Raw genomic sequence first — 22,500 nt, 5'->3', positions numbered from 1 at the left:
ACCACAAAACTGCTAAATAAGTTCTTTTGGCAAGTTTTTTTTTTTTTTTTTTTGTCCTGAGCCATTTGGGAACTTGTGTTTCTCATTAAGTCATCATATCTTAATTTATCTGTAATGATTTTTTTTTTACATTTAGTTTTGAGTGAAACTGGTTTTGCCCATCAGAGTGATTGTGCTCCTGTTCACAACTCTGATTTTGTCTCATATTTCTTCAAGTCTCTTCCAGCCCAACTTCTAAGTATGTGTTACTAAATCTTCCAGCCTTGCTTTTAAGGACATGTTATAAAATCTTCCAGCCTTGCTTTTAAGGACGTGTTACAAAATCTTCCAGTTTCACTTTTAAGTATGTTACAAAATCTAGGGACATTATTTAGTGCAGAGATGCTTCTGATAGTGGAGTTTTAGAGATTAGGAAAATCGAACACACATATTTATGTTGTTTGACTTGAAAATTTTGAAATTAACAGAAACACACACATTGCTTTATAGAGCATGGATTTCATTTCTCTTTCTCTTTTTCTCAAACTGAGACACAGTATGGAACACAATGGCCCTCATTTATCAGTCTAATGTAGAGAACAACGCAGATCCGAGTGCAGAAATCATCTTACAACAGAGTTCGCCTGTGATTCATGAAACGTTTGTATCTCACCAACTACAGCGTAAGAACGATAAATGTGGCGGCTGAAAACGATCGTCATTTAAATATCACACCCCTAAATATTCTCGGTTTAGAGGCCTCACCCCTAGAGTTTACGAGATGGAGGGGTGTAATATGTCCAAGAAGAGAAAGTTCTCCGACCTCAAAATAGAAACTCTTGACATCCCAAGCCCAGCTGAACCAATCACATTGCAAATCGGTTAGCCTACCTATGGAAGCCCAAAGATGCCATGAATTTACATTTAATTTAGATTCTGTTTTCTCGTGATAACGTGTTATTTTTCTTTGTTTTCTTGAGATCTCGACTTAATTATGTCATTATCACGAAATAACGAAGCTTTGTTTTCTCAAGATAATGACATAATTAATTCGAGGTCTCGAGACAACAAAGGAAAATAACACATCATCACGTGAAAATGGAATCTAAATTAAATGTAAATTCATGGCATCTTAGAGCTTCTGTATCTACCCATTGCTTGTAATTATGTCACCATTTGTCAGGCCTAACAAGTTGGCTATCTCAAAATGAAAGACAAATTAATCTTACACAAAAACTGTTAACCCTGTTAATTACAAACAATTTGAAAATATCTATTTATGTTAGGATACATGAAACTTACTAGTCGATGCAGGCCTTTACAGAATAAAATATTGTACCATAGGCTACATATTTTTAAGTGATGGATATGTGGCTGCATATATGCTTAGCCAGAACATAGGGTCCAGCAACAATTCTTCGACTCGCCACTATGCTGCACCGCAAATCCACGACTCGAAAACTTGCGTACATGAATTGAGACTTGACGTGAGATTAGATCGTAGCCTCCACTCACATCCATATTGATAAATGCCGAGCTTTGCGTGGAAATGACCGTATGCCCAGTTTTCTATCCTATGTTAGTTTTGTAAATGAGGGCCCATGTGAGTTAGGTGCCATTGGTTCTATGAGCACCAACCCACTTACATTCTTCTAATGTACTCATACCACCATAACTAAGCGTAATCATAATTCGTTTTGCAGAGCTGTAACATGTGAGATCTTTAGCTCTGGTAGAGCGGAGACCCTTTATGCTATAATTCACTATAGTTGTATATAGGTGATGTAGTAGGTGAATGATTTAGAACTCCACCCCAGGGAGGGCACTCAGGGAGAGAGCTGTCACTCCTAGAGAGTCCTAAAGACAGCCACTCAGTCCTAAAGTGGGCCTGGATTACCCAGGGGGATCTTTGTCTCTTATTCCTCGCAAAGCCTTGAAAAACAGCTATGCCATTGGTTTAAAAGTTAAGGTAAAAAAGAGAGTCCTCAAGCAAAAATATAATTTACATATCATTTACATATACATATCTATACATTACATAGATTGACTGTTAACAGACTGTAAAGTAATAGACTGTTACTTTACCATAAACACACGTTCAGTTCTCAGTGATTTCAGGCAACAGTCTAAAATATGAGCCAAACCTCACGCCAAACCTCACCACAAGCTAAACAACAGCGCAAACCAAATCACATTGCAAACCAAACCACACTGCAAACTAAACCGCATCGCAAACTAAGCCACACTGCAAACCAAACCACGCCGCAAACCAAATCACACTGCAAACCAAACCACACTGCAAACTAAACCGCATCGCAAACTAAGCCACACTGCAAACCAAACCATACTGCAAACCAAACCACACTGCAAACTAAGCCACATTGCCAACCAAACCATACTGCAAACCAAACCACAATGCAAACTAAGCCACATTGCAAACCAAATCACACTGCAAACTAGTAGAAGTAGAAGTACGGGAACAATGAAGTAGAAGTGCTTGGTCACACATACACACTAGGAGCAGTGAGCGGTGAAATTCAACCTCATTTGACTCATCCTATACACCCACAAAAGGAGCAGTGAGTACACACACAATAAGAGCAGCGGGCATCCGCAGTGTCGCGCCCAGTTCTTTTTGCCTTGGTCAAGGTCACTGACCAGAGAATGAATACATGTCTTTGATAGTGGGCGGAAATCCACACAAACATGGGGAGAACATGCAAACTCCACACAGAAAGGACTTGGGACGGCCAAGATTCGAACCTAGGACCTTCTGTGTTGCCCCCAAAATAAACCCTACCGAATCATAAACATAGACATTTACAAATTTCTCAAATTTCAAAAATACCATTGTATTTCTTGGCAGCACTTTCTCACTCATAATCATAGAGGCCAGATATGTTTTACACTCCACAGTACTTTTACTCTTTGTCTGTTTGACTGTACGTTTGTCTGCCACATTGAGAAAAAAATGCTTTAAAGATCAGTATCAGTGTATCAGTAATGTAGTAACAACTACAGCAATATTCACAAAAAAGAAAAAGACAGCTCAAAAAACAAATGAACTTAATTAATCCATACACTAAACTTAAACTCATGATCTAAGCCTGTAATTTAATTCCAAGAGCTACACAAAGTCAGAGTGTTTTGAACACTGTACATAAGTGAAGTGAGACAAAACTAAAAGAATCCCCCATGACTTTTACTCCACATTTCTACTTTGTTTGTCAAAGTCCTTGTAGTCCAAATCATGCCTGCTCAGTGTACTGACTCCTCCAGGGCACACAGATATACTTTTAGCTGCAGGCTACCCTACTTCTGATACCTGTCAAATTTGCCCTGGGAGACTGGGGCCTCTGCCATCTTCCAGGGGTTTCTAGATCTCTCTTCAACTTTACTCTCCCCTCCTTTCTTTCCCTCTCTTTTCTCATCTCATCCTCTCATAGCCCCTGTCTGTTGTTGTCTTTCCTGTTAACCCCCTTCCTCCTTTTCTTTCTTCTCTCAACCATTCCTCTCCTCTCCGAATCACTTCTGTTCTCTGTTACTCACTTTGTCTTTTTCTTCTCAACCTACCAGTTATTAACCATTTTAACCATTCTGTCATTTTCAAATTTCTTTTTTAAAAAAATCACAGCAAAACAAAAAACATGAAAATCATTTGGTAAAATGTTTTCAGAAAACAGAGATGGTAAAATGTAAGCTCGACTTATAATACAATTTCCCCAAAAGATTTTTTTATGACTACGTCAGGAACTTATAGCTCCCTCTAAACATCAGACTTTTAGACTTCAAATTTCACCTAAAAAACATTTAGTGACTGAAACTCCTGTGTGGCAGCTGGAAAATGAAGAGAATAAACCACACGATTTAAACAGTGCTTTAAAACGAGTGTTTTTTAAATCAATTTCATCTCAATTTCAAATCAGGGTTTGTTTGTCCAAACACATCATTCTCAAAAAATCTTCACCATTTCTGTTTTGTTACTACTGCTCTGATCTTCTGAAGTGCTACTACCATCTCTGCCTGTCTGTCTGCTTATCTATCTGTCTGTCTGCCCTCCACCCCTCTCCCTCCTTCTCTCCTCTCCCTCTCTCTCTCTTCCCTGCTCCAGGATTGATAAGAGCACAGAAGGAGTGAGCGAACCTGTCCATCAGAGAGGCTGATGGGAAAGTGAAGATTGAGAAGAAGAAAGCATGTTCATTGTATTAAACATAGGCAACGTAGCCAGACTTACGACAATATGCCAAACAGAGAAGAGGAGAGAGTGGGAAATGAAGGATGAAGAAGAAAGACAGACAGAGAAAGAGGTTGAAAGACTGAGACAGGGTCATGTCTCTGTAAAAAGCCTAAAAACAGATGTCTGAATGAGGAATGTGTACAAGATTAAAAGAAAAAAACACACACACACAATGATATGTGAATTACTGAGTGCTAATACTGTACAATGTTAAAGCATGGTTCAGTCAAGCACTCCTAAACTGTCCATGAGTCCCTGAAGATGTGAGATGTGACAGCAGAGACACCAAATAGAAATAACCATCTGTTCTGAAAACCCCCAAAAAGAACCGCGTCACACAACAAACAAGTAAACCCTTCAGCTGCGATGTGAAAGATACAAAGAGTCAGACTTCAGTGTGCACCGAGAAGACTAATGAGGCTTTGAGTGAGCTGCGTAGCAAACTCCAACTAACTGCATTACAGATTTCATTATCCAGATACTTAACCCTGCTGCCTCCAGAGGAGGGAAACTATCCTCTCAGGGAAGGGTCCAGTCCCCCCCTCCTCTTCTGTGCTAGGAGACAGATGAGATCATTACCACCAACATACCAACATCCACAATTAGCACCTCTCTCTCTCTCTCTCTCTCTGTCTCTCTCTCTGTCTCTCTCTCTCTCTCTCTCTGTCTCTGTCTGTCATTCTCTCTCTCTCTCTCTCTCTCTCTCTTTCACTCTCACTGTCTCTCTGGCTCACACACACACACACGCACTCTCTCTCTCTCTCTCTCTCTCTCTCTCTCTCTCTCTCTCTCTCTCTCTCTCTTTCCCTTCTCTCTCTCTCTCTCTCTCTAATAAAATGCTTCTGCTCTCCACCGGGAAACTATTTCAGAGAGAAATGTATTGTAAAATACCTTACAGTATCGCCACGGTTGTTGATTTCCTCAAGTTGCCATGACAACACAGTTGCCTTACTAATATACCATATTTTTATCATATGTGTTCATTCTGTCAACATGTTCGTGTGATTTGCTTAACACCCAACATGTCTGTTTTATCTGCAGTGTGGAATGAGCATTATGGTGAATTGTTCAGTGAGAGATACACAGTAATGGACTGTTAACTAAACACACACACACACACACACACACACACACACACACACACACTCTCTCTGTCTCTCTCTCTCACACACAAACACACACAGACACACACAGAAATGCACACTCACACACACACGCTCATGTACATTCTCTCTCTCTCTCTCTCTCTCTCTCTCTCTCTCTCTCTCTCTCTCTCTTTCGCATACTCAGCCAGACACACAGAAACACACACTCCCTCTCTCTCTCTCTCTCTCTCTCTCTCTCTCTCTCTCTCTCTCACACACACACACACACTCACCTGTAAAACAGACAGGACATTTGAAGGTGCCGCCCATGCCTTCGAAGCTGTGTTCAATGAGGTGACACTGAAGTTTGGCCGGGGAGTCAAATGTCTGACTGCAAAGTTTACATTCATGGTTCAGCCCCTCCTCTAAGGACAACAGAAACAAAGACAACGTTCCATAGTCAAAAGAGAACAGTTTAGGCATCACATTACAGGAGAAACAGAGAATTACAAAGTTTCAAGTCATTGCTCAGTGCAGCTAATACTATTTAAGGGATATGAAAAGCTAAATAAAATGCCCCAAATATTAAAATTAAGCAGTTTATGTGAAAATTTACCATAATACAATGGCGTAATGCAAGACACTTTCCAAAGAGAAGAAATCCACCGAGGTGTAAATAATTTATACCGCTCTCCAAATGAGACAGGAAAGTTATGTTTCAGTTAGATATAAATTTCAAATAATCTGAGATGGAAATATTTTACAAGTTGTTTAAACTAAAACTCTAAAATAAAGACCCTGATGCTAATCTCAAAACAACGAGTACTAAATACCAAAATATGCTATATAATGAAACCCTCCAAAAACACATACACGACTGCCCCAGAGAGCTGTATAGAGACATCAGTAATATTCACATGAAGGATAATAATGAAGCAATGAAGGAAAGTTCATATATCGATGTGTGAGCATACATGGTCACTCTTTTCTGAAATGGGGAAGCAAAGTTGTTACAACACACATGGCTCTCCTGCATTATGCTGGGTCTCCTTTCAATCAAAGGTAAAATGAGTCAAGTGCTACTCCAACACAAATTTCTGACAAGAGGGCTATGCACAATTCATTCCACAGAACAGCGTGTGTAATGTGGAGCTAGGAGAGCCACATACTTTGGCACAGAGCCCCAGAATCAGCTGGGTCCCCTGTCAAACACCCAGAGCACTGGGTTAGTGGAACCGATTACCTTCATACCCAACTGCATCAACCACCTGAGCGACTGCCCACCTTCAAAAGAAAAAAACAAAACAACAAAAAAAAAAACAAAAAAAAAACAGCACTGATGAGTCCTTAGCAGACCAAGCCACAAGAGAACTATGAGAGAACCATGAGAGAACCAGTTACCCTGGGTAGTTGAACAAGCACACACACAGATAGATACATGTGCAACTAAAAACACATACACAAATGCACTCATGCACACACACAGGCATACATACACACACACACACACACACACACACACACACACACACACACACACACACACACACTTACTCCATCAGCCAAGAAACTAAAGCTTTTTATTCAAATTGCTTTATTGCCACGACTGTTGCAACACTGACACTGCTTTGTAAACAAAGAGAATTATTGAACTAAAGTAATTGTTAATTCCATTTGACAATAACGATAACTATGACAAAAAGAAGTAATGAGATCAAGTGGGAGATGCATTTCTACATTCATGCCACTATTTTCAGAGCTTAAAGTTCTGTCATGCTCTTCTCTGTCTTCCATCCGTACTTTTGATTGTTCTTCACTGTCACAAAGTGTGTCTCTGTGCTCCTTCTCCAGTTAAGTATCGCTGACAGAAATGTACAAAGCCATCAGCATGTCCACAGGGCCTGTGCTTCCTACAGCTTCCTGTGGCTCATGGTTTATGTATTTCACAGCTCCTTCAAACAACACTGTCTAATCTCTCTGCCATTTGGAGGTGAGAGAGATTGAGCAGGAGAAATATGTGACATCAAATAAAAACATAAAAATGTCCCTAATATTGAAAGAGAGCAAAGTGGAGGAAAATCATGACAATACAGTGAAGATATGAATGTGCATATGTGTGTGTATATATATACTTTATAAGTATACAGTGAGCTGTGTCTGGTAAACTCAGAACATATGAGTAAAAACATTTGAAATTTTGATGCAGTTCACAATGATTGATCTATCCCATGCCAGTGCTCCATTCACAGAAAGACTGAGAAAAACATGGACTAAAACATCCATCTTTCCATCTTAAAAACACTAGTACAACAGCATTCTGTAGTTTGGTATAATGACAACAACCAAAAAACAGATTTCATAAATTTACTCATAATTAAGCAATTCTGGGTTTCTCTCCACTGAGCAGAGAGAAGCACAGGCAGAGATAAGATCTGTACTGTCTAGTCATCAGTAGCAGACATCATATGTCCAGCATTTCTGATTCTGTCTGGATCAATGTAAGAGCCGGTTGCCCAGCCATTCCCCCACTGTTCAACTTTGTCCTTTCTGGCTACTCCACACGTGCATTAATCAATTAAGCTATAGCACAACTATCCATTGGTAATTAGTGCACTCCTCCTAAATACACCGTAGTACACAGGAAGACTCAAAATAAAGAGTTATGGTTTCTTCAAAAGACCAGAGAACTGTTCTCAGCTCAGTTATCACCAGTTTTTGAAAATCTCCTTTCCTAGTCCCATGCCCTCAGAATGATCTGCTCTCAGATCCCTTCACTGAGGCTGTTTATCTATCCATGGGCTTGTAAACAGTAGGTGGGCTTCCATGGGAGATCTCTATTAACAGATAATTGGTGGATATCAGACTGATTAAGGCCCAGGGAATTAAGGATGAATATGGATTGACTCCACCTCCCTGGGAAAATGTGTGTGTGTGTGTGTGTAAGATCCCGACAGTGAAGCAGAGTCTCTATGCAGAGGAATGTTTAATTTACCTCGCTGTTGACAAGTCTTAGAAAGATAACAGAGCTCCACTGAGTCCAGGGCTGGGTGTCTCGTGAAATAGCAGCAGTGAGGAGAACATGTGCTGTAACGGTTGGAATTACTTGATGAATATTAGTACACCACTGACTGTGTGTGTTATGCGAGCTGCAGGGTAAGAATGAGTAGCAAACTCATAGAGGACCCAGATTTAAAACTAATTAAGGAGATGAATAATTAAAAATGTAAGTAATTAAAATTAAAGGCTAAAGACAGATGTAATAAAAAGTTAAAGGCCTGTAAGTTCTCTGCAGTCTTAACACAGTGCTTTGACTGAAAGAGTCGGAATAAGTCTTTTGTCTGAATGAGTGTCATGTCACAGGGTAAATTCATTTAAATATCTGTCTAACCATTTTACAGGGAGTCAGTGTTATCTGTATGTGTGTGTGTGTGTGTGTGTGTGTGTGTGTGTGTGTGTGTGTGTGTGTGTGTGTGTGCTGGGTGGAGTTGGGGGAGTGGGGCAGTGTCAGGTGTGTTGTCTCAAGGTGAAACAAAGTCAGCTTCATGTTAGGACCACACACTCAAAACTTTCATTTAGGGAGCATGGTTTGTCAGAGAAGCTAGACAACACACTGTGGAGAGAGAGAAGAAAGAAAAACAGAGAATCCTACAAGAACAAAGCACGGCTAAAACTTTTTATGACTGGCATTTTGACGCTGCACATATTTTAAATCACCTTGAACACTACTCTAGAATCCTTCTTGTAGCATATCTTTTAAATCATCTGTTAAATCTACTCTGGTATCTATCTTACAGCATATGTTTTAATCTTTGCATATGTTTGCATGCCGAGTCAAAGGCAACATAGTTGTGTAGTTGCGTTTGTGAAAATTTAAAGCAGTTATATCAATCTGTACTCCATGACTATGTCCTAAGACATATTACAAACACTTTATGCATTAGAACGCATATACAAAAAGGCAAATCGCTGATTTTTTCACTTTTTACTTTTTATAAGCTGAGCTAACAACAAAAACAACAGACAAAATCCCTAGGCCAGCACATGATTACAGCCAGCACAATGTAAGGATGGACATAACACTTACACAAACACACAGTGTGTGCTCTTAATCACATCTTGGGAAAGGTAAGAGAGAGAGAGGGGGGGGGGGGGGGTCTCATTAGCTAGATTTCTGATTTGTGAGGAATCTAAATGCTTAGTTCAACCATCAAATCAGCTAAGCATCAATCAAGAATTGTTGAGACTAACGTTTGTTTGACGGGAAAAAATACTGAGGGATATCAGACTAGGCATGGCGGATAGGCAGGAATTTACGCCAGCTAACAACAAATCGCACATGTCAAGACGAACAACAAAAATTTGAATGCTCTAGAAGGCCATTACAGATGTAAAGTGTTCCATTCTTTTACTGAAAAAAGAAAATTAAAAAAAAAAAAAAAACATACGCTTTGACTCTTTTCTGAACATGGAGGGAATAAAAGTACAGAATATACAAGAGAATCAGAGAGAAAGAGAGAGGTAAGAATGAGTAGTAAACATATGATTTAATAAAACAAAATTACGGGCACATGACCAGTGTGCTTTGTTTCTCTTGCCGTCAGTCCATTGGATGAGCTGACACAAAACGGGAGTACCGCCATGCATTGTGTCATCTGCCTCCACCAAGACCAACTTAGATAACGATGGGGAGAATGAGGAGTGGCCCCTTGGCCTGGTCCACAGCATGAACCAGTTGACAGTTAGTCGGTCTAAGTATTCAGCCAGTTTATAATTATCAGGACTTGCCTTAATTGACTCCCTGAGCCTGTCTGCAGAGGAACCCCCCAACCCCCTAAAATCTCCCTGCCCCTTGGCACAGCGAACACATGTGCCACTCCTCTCTCCAGTCACTTGGAGAGAGATGGTCCTCCTTTTAGTCTTCACCATCTTTTAAAAAACGAATCAAAAAGAAGGAAGCGAACATTTGGTGGAAGCGAATTCATCATCAGGTGTCTGGAGGTTTTCCTTAATAGAAAAGGCGAGTCCCACTGAGCGCGCTCTATGCTACGGCCAGCCACGCATGCTCAGGAGCAGCAAGTCACCACACACAGCAGGTTAGGAGCCATTAGCATAATTTTATATAACTCTGAGCCCCCACACTGGAAATTTAATACAATTCAGCAAATACCAGACAGATATTTGGCTTTTTTTTTTTTTTTATTTCATCTTCCTCATTCTTCTTATTTCTCTCTCTTCCCCTCCTGATGCTGCAAAGACTTGTCTTCCTTCCTCACACCATGATGCTCCTCGCATCAGGAGACAGAAAGTTCATTACCTCAGCTAAATCCGAATTAGTCCCTTCATTCTGACAGGGTGAACTTCATTAGAAAGGCCCTTCCCTAATCCAGTGGGGAGAAGTGATGAATCTACGTGGGGTGATAATTTGCTTCACACAGCATATTCAGCCACTTCTTCCCAACTTCTTTTTTTCCTACCGCCTCCTTTCTTCTCTTCATCTTTATGTATATTATTCCTCACGCTTTTTAAGTGTCAAGAGGGAATGTCCTGAGTGAGACAGAAACACCTGTATGTAATTAACTAATAGGGGAGAGAGAGAGAGAGAGAGAGAGAGAGAGAGAGAGAGAGAGAGAGAGAGAGAGAGAGAGAGGGGTCCACAAAGTGAGTCATAGTGTTTTGGAACGTTTCCTCATTCTGTGTAATACAAACCTCAGGAACCTCAGGAATGACTCCAACACTGATTTGGCTCCAGTTCAGATGTTAAACAACAGCATAGAGGCAGCAGGAGAATACCAGTTTTTCTTTCATGTCAAATAATAACATTATTTATTCTAAATGGCTAGGACAAATGTGATGGATGCTTCACAGGGTGTGTCTTGGTAATTTTGGCATTAACTGTTGTTCATGTTTCTGATATGTTATTTGAAGACTGAAGTGGATTATTCACGAACTGTTCCATCCAATTTTGAACATGATCACATTCTGTGAACTAACACTGGGTAGATGGGATGAAGCTAAAACAAATAGGAGATGAGATGGAGTGTGTGTGTGCATGTTTATTGCAGTGTTTTTAAGGAATAGATTAACTGGACAGGAAGGCAGTTATCTGCTCCCAGTTTTCACTGCACCACTTCTTGAGTAACACACTTTCAGGCCTTGCAACCTGATCAGATTCAGAGGATGTTACACTGTTTCAAGGTAAAGTAGCACCACAGAAATCTGCCAGCTACAGCCTATTCTCTCACACACACTCAATTTAAAAAAAATTACAATTATTCTCACTGTTACTTTAGAACTGAACAATACAGCAGACACTTAACCCTTCTCCTTAACAACTTCTTTGGCCACTTTCAGTGCTGTGTTCTCCTCCCCAGCTTTCTTTGGTCACCTTATAAACTGATTCTACCATATCATAAAGCATAGAGGGTGGAATTCAGTTCTGACCCAAGTTCAGTTAATCTCCTGAAAATGTGAGCAGTGATATCAGTGCCAAACATGTCTGAGGGAGAAATATATATATGTGTGTGTGTGTGTGTGTGTGTGTGTGTGTGTGTAAGGGGCCAAACAGGAAATATATAAATGTAATTCCGAACATATATATATATATATATATATATATATGCAATTCTGAATATATAAATGTAATTCTGAATATATAAAAGTTAGTTTATACTTAGGCATATCACAAGACATTAGTTTTTCATTTTTAAATAATTTCTCTATTTTTTTTCATAGGCTACTGAGTGAGCAAAACAAGTTTTACATTAGCATCAGTAAAGTATTATAGTACAATCAAAGATAATCAAGCAAAAATGTTAAATCATTTAAATTTGAACGAAGCAATAATTTGGACTTCATTACACGGGGTCCTTATTTTCTTGTTATTAGGTCCTTCAAAGTAGCGGAGCTAAATTTAACAGGGAATTGGCAAAGGGATGGCCCAAAGAGTAAATAGTAAATAATCTCATAACAAGTGTTGGTTTCATAGAAACCCTTGCTGCAAAATGCGACAAGAGCAACAGAACACCGTGTGCTTATGGCTCAATGGCAAGTTCCAGCAGAGACCTACGGAGGAAAAAGTCTGCATGCTATTTCGCTGAATCGGTTTGGAGAAGTGCATCAGGTTGTAAACAAGAGCAGGAAAACGTTCTCCTTGCGAAAAGACTGTGCAGACCTCTTCCTCCGTAGTTTGGTGTACGCTTGAACTTGCCATTGAGCTATAAGAATACGGTTGGTCAAGAGCTGGTTAAGAAACTATTTACTATTTCTCTAGCTGTTTGAGCCATCTCCTCACCAATTGCCTTTGGAATTTGGCTCCCTTACTTGAAAGGTCCTGTTGCATGTTTAGTTACGAGATGTACAGTTACAGGAGTTTATTTCACTATAATGACCAGCTAGCTGAACACTATCCCACTCCTTACACGGCTACTTACTAAAGCAATCAATAATTGGAATACCTGGCCGTGTGCTCAGAGTCTGTTGCAGGGCAGCTGGCTGGGGTCTTTACGGACATTTTCAATCTGTCCCTGGCCCAGGAAGTTGTCCCCACTAGCTTCAAGACTGCCACCATCGTACCGTGCCGAATCACTCCACTGCTACGGCCTTGAATGACTTCCGCCCAGTTGCACTCACCCCCATCATTGCAAAGTGCTTTGAGAGACTGGTTCTAACGCATCTCAAATCCTGCCTGCCCTCTACCCTGGATCCCCATCAGTTTGCCTACCACACCAACAGGTCAGCAGAGGACGCCGTCTCCATGGCACTCCATTCTGCCCTGACCCACCTAGACAGTTCCAACTCTTACGTCAGAATGCTGTTCATTGACTTCAGCTCAGCATTCAACACGGTGATTCCCTCCAAGCTGATCTCCAAACTTAGCCAGCTAGGTATTAGCACATCCCTGTGCAACTGGACTCTGGACTTTCTGACTAACAGACCCCAGTCTGTTAAGTTAGATTACCTCTCCTCCTCCACTCTCACCCTGAACACCGGCATGCCACAAGGCTGTGTGCTGAGCCCTCCCCTGTACTCCCTCTTCACCTATGACTGAGTCCCTGTCCATGGTTCCAACACCATAATCAAGTTCGCAGACGACACCATGGTGGTAGGCCATCATCAAGGATGCATCCCACCCTAACCACGGACTCTTTACCCTCCTCCCATCTGGCAGGCGTTACAAGAGCCTCCAGTCCCGCACCAGCTGGCTCAGGAAGAGCTTCTTTCATGAGGCTGTGACCCTGCTGAACTCCACAGCACAGCACTAAGCTTTATTCGCACTCCACTGCACTATCTCTCCACTTATATGCACTGTTTTTCTGCTCTTTTGCACTGGCTTTACCTCTCATGCTGTTCAGAGTACCCTATTTAAACTGTACATATAACCTACTGTAAATATTTTGTCTATTATGCATATTCAACCAATACATATACACTACTCTTCCTGCTGTCGCCTCACAGCAAGAAGGTCCTAGGTTCGATGCACCCGGCCAAGCTGACAGGGTCCTTTCTGTGTGAAGTTTGCATGTTCTCCCCCTGTCTCCTCCCACAGTCCAAAGAGATGCAGGTTAGGCAAATTGGAGACACTAAATTGCCCCTAGGTATGAATGTGTGTTTGTGTGCCTGCGATGGACTGGTGACCTGTCCAGGGTGTTTCCCTGCCTTTCGCCCTATGAGTGCTGGGATAGGCTCCAGCACCCTCTGCAACCCTGACTAGGATAAGCGGCTTAGATAGTGGGTGAGTGTCTGTTTGGAGTGAACCACCTCAGCCTTTGTGTGAGGAGGACTCTTTACCCATCAAAATTTGTCAGAGGACACTCGTACGCACAGGGAGCTACCTCTCTGAAGTAGAGTCACATAAGAGCAAATCAAGCATATCAAGCTCTGTTCATCATGTGTAGAAAATCTCCCCTTCCCCACTGCCACTGCTAAAAAAAATACCCTGTCTTTGACCTCTCCCATGTAACACACTGCTTCGTTGAAAAACAAGGAAATGTAGAAATGATTCAATCTCTGTATTAAGGAGAATGAAGCATTTCCTAAGACAGAAAAAAAAACATATATATATATATATATATATATATATATATATATATATATATATATATATATATATATATATATATATATATACACATATATACATATATATATATATATGAATGTCTATGTTTTATTTAAATGTGATTAACTGTTTAACAAGAACTAGTGAAAAATAAGATGATATGTTTGCAGAGTTTTGTGTGTGAAAGGTTCTGAGGTATGTCGTAACCCTTTCTGAGAAGCCATGCTTTCTGTTTGAGCCAACAGCTTTGGCTTTAGCATGAGACGACATGAGCTTATACACCCTCTCTAATCATTAGTGCTTTTCAACCAGACTGAAATATAAAATGATGAAAGATAAAAATAAAAATGAGGAAACTGAATTTTTGAAATGGAAGTTTCTCAAAACATCAGAACACAAAAAAACCCACATTGAAATCATCTAGAGGATGGAATCGGTCAATCCATCATCTCAGCAAGTGGAACATGGTTAAATACAACGTCAGCATGATTGTCAGCTCCTGAAGAGGAGGGTAGGGGGTGTCACTGTGCCATAATCCAGACTAAACAAACTCCCTCACACTCACCTCACTAAGCCCTCACAAGCAAAGAGACATCACTCCCACATAACAAACCTGCAATCTGCAGCAACCAAAAGAAAAGAAAAGAGAACAAACCCTTTGCAAAGAAACTTATGGCAGCAGAGAGGCTGATCCCACAGGTGCAGGCACAGGCAGTGGGAACCTGTGAGCTTGACACTTTTTTACTTCTCTGTCCCTATTTTGGAAATGCTTAATTCTAGTGATAGTTTTTTGTTTGTTTGTTTGTTTTTTCTCCAGAAAGAGTTGTTCTAGTGTACAGTTGTGCAGTGCTTGCCAGCCTGGGTTACTCACAGAGAAAGAGAAGAAAGGAAATCTTATCCCTAACGGCACTTGACATTTGTCAACACAGAGAGAGCAAGAAGGGAATCATTGTGTAAAATAATAGGTGCGAGAAAGGCAATTTTAGGTATTTTAGGTGTTCTGTTCCTTTCCTTTTTGTGATTGGGGACTTTCTATCACTGTCATGTCTTGCAGCGAACATAGGGTCATGCACGAAATGATTCAGTGAAAACTTCACTCTTTTCCATTGGTGAAGGCATTTCAGGGTAGGCGCCCTTCTGGGGGAATTCGTTTTGTGTGTTTTTATTGAAGTCTGCGACGAGTGCGCCCAAACGCAGTGACAGGGGGCCCCGCGGGTTCTCAGCTTCACCTCAGAATCATAAGACAGAGAGACGAGTCTCCCTCTGTGCTCTCAATTATAGCCTCCAAGCCCCCTACTTACACACACACACACACACACACACACACACACACACACACACACTCCAAAAAAAGGGTAAAGAAGAAAAGCCTTCAGTAATTCACTCCCAGTGGATGTCTAGCCCATGAACGCTGAATGCTGCTGGAACAACTGACAGCCCCAATCCCACAAGCCCCTACAATTCACCACTCCCACAAGAGCTGTCAGAGCCTGTGGTGCGGTGTGACTGCTACTGCTTTCTCTCTAGGGGAGTCGCTGTCCTCTCCCCCTTCTCCCTATCAACTCATCATAGCCCAAACCCGTTCTCTCCCACACCTCAATCACATTGGAGCAAATTCAGTAGGCTCAGGCTGCCACTCTCGTCGATAGGGGGAGTTTGTGGAGTGGTCTGCCTTTTCACTAACACTCATATCTGTCCCCGACCAAGTCCTAAGAGACACTAAGATTGAGCAAGGGAGGAACAGAGAGCTTGGCAGGTCGGGGGTGGGGGATGGGGGGTGGGGGTGTAGCTAATTTAATCGAGGGCACAGCTGCACAAACAGGGGGTATCAAGGAATGTCGGTATGCTGGTAGAGGATTGACCGTGCATGAATAGTTCCATTTTCCACCAAAAAACAGAGCCATTTTCCATATGTCCTGGCTTGCCTGCAAAAGCATTGTACCGTTGCCTGACTTTTTTTCTTTTTTTATGCTCTGCACCATGATACTCACAAAGCTTTCAGCAGAAGACTTGTGTACCAACCATGAGTTAGCTCTCTGTTTGTTCATCATGTGTAGAAAATCTCCGCCTCCCCACTGCCACTGCTAAAAAAATACCCAGTCTTTGACCTACTGCCAAGCCTGTCAAATAAGGACCTGCAAAAAAGATATGAGAAAAACAACAATGACAACAAAAATAAACCAACAAGAGCCCACGAGGTCAGTGCATTGAAGCTCTGATGGTTGGGCTGCTGGTTGGTGTTCGAGGTCAGTGCATTGAAGCCCTGGTGATTGGGCTGCTGGTTGGTGTTCGAGGTCAGTCCATTGAAGCTCTCATGGTTGGGCTGCTGGTTGGTGTTAGAGGTCAGTGCATTGAAGCCCTGGTGATTGGGCTGCTGGTTGGTGTTTGAGGTCAGTGCATTGAAGCCCTGATGGTTGGACTGCTGGTTGGTGTCAGAGGGATGTGGTGGGCTGTATACAGTGAGGGGAAAAGGGCAGCATTTCAAAGTAAAAGCACCAGCCAATGGGTTTAAACTCCACTCCCCACAATTAATTTCTCTTTCTCCCTCTCCCTCTCTCTCCCTCCTGCTCTCCCTCCCTCCCTCCCTCCCTCCCTCTCTTTCTCTACTGGCAAGAGTTTCACTTGAGCCATTTGGAGGGATTAGACAAGAGATGAGCAGGATGGAGAGAGGGTGGGTATGGGAGGAAACACACACACACACACACACACACACACACACACACACACACACACACACACACACACAAACTCTTAGAGATTGCATGGTATTTGAGTAATGGCTTCTAGACCCTTCGGAGTGCATTAACCTGCTGTCCTTGATGTCCCTCACTCAAGAATCCCTCCCCTCATTGCTCAAACACAGATCGGCTGTCCTACTAGCAGGATAAGGGCTTGTGGACTGACCGAGCAGTTCTGCACATCTGACATTTGGCTGACACAATTCTGTAAACCTTCGACACTCCAGTCTATTAGCTTCAGTTCAAACACACCCTCCCTTCTGGAACAAGCTCATGGTACATGAAATATGAACCAGCCACTGGCTTAGAGCATGTGACAAAAGGCCATAAGACGTTCTTAAAGTACTTTTAAAATACTTTTGCATTTAAAACGTACTTTTAAAAGTATATCTAAAACAATTTCCTGCTCAGCTTTGTGCTAAAAACACAAAAATAAATACTCGACCAGCACAGAGATGTTTTACTCAAGTGGGGGAATGGAAAGGGCCCAAGACAGGAAAGTAGCCTTTAGCTGGTTGAAAACACATGGAGTAAAGTGTGAAAGTAGGAGGGACAGGTGGAGGAGACTGTAGGGCAATGACTAGCCTGGGGGCAATAGGGAGTCATGGCAAATTGAGCAAAAGACGCAGCCAAAACGGATAGAGTTGCTTTTTAAAAAGCACTCTGAAAAATGATACACAGAGGAGGAAGGAGAAAGGAAAAAAGAAAAGAAAAAGGAGAAATACAGAAGGGGTGGGGAGGTGGGTGAGGCATGAAGCAAAAGCAAATCAAATCATCATGCAGCCCCTATTTCTGCACTCTGACACTGGGCACAGGCTCCAATGTCAAGGCAGTATGTGCCAGGCATTTCCTCCTGAGCCTGCACCCCTACCCCAAAACCCCTCCCCACCTTTGTTTTTTGTCTCTCCCTCTCTTTAGGTGCCTAAATCCTGCTGGCCCAGTGATTCAGTATCTTGCATTAAGAGCAATTCACCTGCCTCTGCTGCCTCAGGGAATGTGTCCCTAAGGGAAACCAGGTGGAGAGTGTGAAAAAAAAGTTCCACATATGGTAAAGTCAAGCTGCTCAGAGGCTGTGCCATGCTGTCTGCTATGGGGATGGTGGCTCCTAAAAGGCCCAGCTGGTGCTTGGAAAAAAAGGCTTTTCTGCATTGCTGCGCCCCCCCCCCCCCCCCACCCAGAGGGGAAGCGAGTGTTGGCCCCCACACACTAGCCAGCCATTTTCAGTCCCTGCCCCATGTGCACACCCCTCCAGTGCTTCCCACACCGACCCCCCTCCCGTTTCTACCGGCACTGTATCCAATTGAACATTTGGTCCTCCACTGCTGGTTAATCAAATTCCTCCATCTGGCCCCCTATCCCTATGGAACAGAGAAAAGGTGCAGCCTGCGGCCCAGTCCAAGTACATATTGGGAGGGAAAGAGATGGAGGGGTGGAGGGGTGAGGTGGGGGGACAGGGACTGCCTGCCTAACTCACTTTGGCGAGTAAACGAGACCTGTATCAGGTGCTGGAGCCAGAGCAGTCGTTTTCGGGGTGAATCAACTATGGGCGAGGCGTGGGTGGAAGAGCGTCGACATCCAGCAGAGCTCAAGGCTCATATTTACTACACTGACTCACAAGTGGCAACAATAAAGAGAAGTAAAAGTGTTGATACCACAAACTGAGTGTGCGGACAGAACATCAAACAGGGCTCTGGCCCCCAAACAATGATGCACACTTCTCTGGACCTGTACCACTTCATGTTCTGAAAACTGAGCTTTCTGTAAATTAATCAAACTACAACTACCCAACTTTTTTAAGCTAATTTTACAAATACCACCTGCATTTGGTAAGATCTATTACAGCCTTTGTCGTCCGGCTACTTTCTCCACTGGCAGGTGGCAAAACATGTGTCAATAGTTAGATGAGTTTAACAGAACAGGATAGTGAAAAGCAAAGCAATTTGTTTCCCATATTTCATTGGCCCATAACAGAAACACATGGAACACAGTAATTAATCAAACCACTGGAATATGTGAACGTCAATTTCCACTTAATGGCACTTACAGGGCTGGGTCCCTAAAGTGAGCTGTTTCGTCTGCAAAATGAGGATTCATTTCCCTCTTTATGGTCCAGACAATAAAAGTGAGTACGTTAAACAATATCCATTTGCTGTTATTCAGATAGCAGTATCATTGTGCTGTTATTCTGATTGCGGTATCATCCTGCTGTTATTCTGATAGCGGTATCATCCTGCTGTTATTCTGATAGTGGTGTCATCCTGCTGTTATTCTGATAGCAGTATCATTGTACTGTTATTCTGATAGCGGTATCATCCTGCTGTTATTCTGATAGCGGTATCATCCTGCTGTTATTCTGATAGCAGCATCATTGTACTCTTATTCAGATAGCAGTATCATTGTACTGTTATTCTGATAGCGGTATCATTGTGCTGTTACTCTGATAGCAGTATCGCTGTGCTGTTATTCTGATAGCGGTATCACCCTGCTGTTATTCTGATAGCAGCATCATTGTACTCTTATTCAGATAGCAGTATCATTGTACTGTTATTCTGATAGCGGTAGCATTGTGCTGTTACTCTGATAGCAGTATCGCTGTGCTGTTATTCTGATAGCGGTATCACCCTGCTGTTATTCTGATAGCAGTATCGTTGTGCTGTTATTCTGATAGCGGTATCGTTGTGCTTTTATTCTGATAGCAGTATCATTGTACTGTTATTCAGATAGCAGTATCATTGTACTGTTATTCTGATAGCGGTATCATTGTGCTGTTACTCTGATAGCAGTATCGTTGTGCCGTTATTCTGATAGCAGTATCGTTGTGCTGTTATTCTGATAGCGGTATCGTTGTGCTGTTATTCTGATAGCGGTATCATTGTACTGTTATTCAGATAGCAGTATCATTGTACTGTTATTCTGATAGCGGTATCATTGTGCTGTTACTCTGATAGCAGTATCGTTGTGCTGTTATTCTGATAGCAGTATCGTTGTGCTGTTATTCTGATAGCAGTATCGTTGTGCTGCTATTCTGATAGCGGTATCATCCTGCTGTTATTCTGATAGCAGTATCATTGTACTGTTATTCTGATAGCGGTATCATCCTGCTGTTATTCTGATAGCGGTATCATTGTGCTGTTACTCTGATAGCAGTATCATTGTGCTGTTATTCTGATAGCGGTATCGTTGTGCTGTTATTCTGATAGCGGTATCGTTGTGCTGTTATTCTGATAGCAGTATCGTTGTGCTGCTATTCTGATAGCGGTATCATCATGCTGTTATTCTGATAGCAGTATCATTGTGCTGCTATTCTGACAACGGTATCATTTTGGGGCCGGGTACAATACAATACAATGCTGTATAACACAACCCAGCTTAGCTTCATCTTTTGTTGGATCAAATGGATCATTTACTCTGTGTGTTTAAAAGGGTCATTGGCTTGAGCGTACGTAAATTTGCACCTGTTCATAAGCTCTGTCTGTATTCACTATAAGTAGAAAACAAGGGGCTTGACAGTACTGCTTCTGTTTAAGATGGGTTTGGATGTATTAATTGCTCTCACAGTAGGAGTGTGTGATTTTGGGTGTACAGTGAGTGTTTCTGTAGGCATGGCTTGGCACCAGCTTGGAGCTGTCTAGGCACCTCTAGTAACGGCTTTCACCTGCATGGCAACATAACATCCTGCACAGTACACTCTGTTATCACACCATCACAGCCTCAGAATACCTGGAACACAGGCAAGAGAGCTGTGTGTGTGTGTGTGTGTGTGTGTGTGTGTGCGCGTGTGTGTGTGTGTGCGTGTGTGTGTGTGTGTGCGTGTGTATGTGTGTATGTGTGTGTGTATGTGTGTGTGCGTGTGTATTTCAGTGTGTGTGTGTGTGTGTGTGTGTGTGTGTTCTGCAGCATTTCTGCCACAGTATTCAATTTCTATCACAAAGGTGACTGTGACTCAGGATCACTGACATCATTGAATAGTCTGTGGCCACAATTTCCAAACCCATCTGATTGAACCCATCAAGGATTGAGGACCAAACCCATCTGGTTCTCAGAACCAAACCCATCCAGGTCTCAGGACCCACCTCATGTTAACTACCCCCAAAGCTGCAGCATGTTCAGCATTTTGATGCTGTTCTGATGAGATATTTCCCTGGAAGTGTGAGAATAAAAGGACCACTCTCTCCTGAACTGAAATATTTCCAGTTTATTCCAGGAAATCAGTCCTGGTGTGCAGCCAGACACATACTCAGGGGTTGGATGTGAGATTTGCCAGTGCCATTTACTCTTCGCTCCTCTTCACCACAGAGAGAGTGGCTGGTATTCCCAAAGAGTGGAAACTGTGGGCTGATCACTGGCTGCTTTTAGTGGTAGTGCAGCCTAGTCTAAATGGCACCCATGTCCTTTTAAAGTGTTTCACTCTCTCTTCTCTTCTCTTCTCTTCTCTTCTCTTCTCTTCTCTTCTCTTCTCTTCTCTTCTCTTCACCTCTCCTCTCCTCTCCTCTCCTCTCCTCTCTTCTCTTCTCTTCTCTTCTCTTCTCCCCTCTTCTCTTCTCCCGTGATCTCCAAAAACTACTAAGTGCTGCATCTTGTTTCAGTAATTCAGTAATTCATCAAGGGCTCAGACAGCAGACGGAGATGGTCTATTGATTCATTCTCTGGCTCCCTCTCTCTCTCTCTCTCTCTCTCTCTCTCTGGCTCCTATTTCTGAAGGATTCCTATACCCAACACCAGTGGGCAGGCTATTGTGACTGGACATAATATTATCACCTTTAAGGTCTGTCATCTATGGATTCATTTTGTGCTGTTTTCTTTTTTTCCCCCTGGGATGGGGGTGGGGGGCAGAACCTCACTCATAACACTGATATATAAACAACATATTGACAATATAAACAAAACATGATTCAGAAATAAGCTAGCAAACAGGAAACCAGGGTGACAGGCTATTAATCAAGGGGAAGAAGGTAGGAGAGGGATCTTGGATAATAGCACAAATGTGAAGCTTCATTACTGAATCTGTCACTTGTTTCCAGGGCTATGCCAGTGAAAACTTTGAGACCAGTTTCAATTCCATATCATTTTTTTACATTATCTATTCCCATGCAAGCCTAACATAAAAATCTAAACATCTAGGAGCATTCGATTATCTAAGCAATACATATATAGGCATGCAGAAGGTGTGTTGCTGCAACCAAAGGCCAACCCTTTCATCATTAATTAACTTGTGTTCAGATATCATGCTAAATCATATATGGTGATTCACTTAAAGACATACTGTCATGCTGATTCTGTTTGCCCTGAGAAAGTGATGTACCACGTGTGATTTTATGATTTTATGAGAAAATCTGGTTATTATCCAGAGGGTTATCAAAAATATGCTGTTAAAACTGACCTGAAACGGACAGCAGGAGAGAG

At 42.1% G+C, this 22,500-nt stretch overlaps 1 protein-coding gene across 1 annotated transcript in view; it reads right to left on the bottom strand.

The window, feature by feature from the left end:
* The window catches only part of znf521 (zinc finger protein 521), a 48,012-nt gene that overhangs the window by 6,099 nt on the left and 19,413 nt on the right, over positions 1-22,500 (bottom strand). The window contains exon 3 of the mRNA XM_030774831.1: positions 5,595-5,726. Within this exon, the coding sequence (XP_030630691.1) occupies positions 5,595-5,726 (132 nt within the window). The remainder of the gene's footprint in view (positions 1-5,594; positions 5,727-22,500) is intronic.

This window comes from Chanos chanos, chromosome 5 (assembly GCF_902362185.1).
Source record: "Chanos chanos chromosome 5, fChaCha1.1, whole genome shotgun sequence".
In the NCBI taxonomy this organism is placed as follows: Eukaryota; Metazoa; Chordata; class Actinopteri; order Gonorynchiformes; family Chanidae; genus Chanos; species Chanos chanos.
This window is presented reverse-complemented; position numbering and strand designations above follow the sequence as displayed.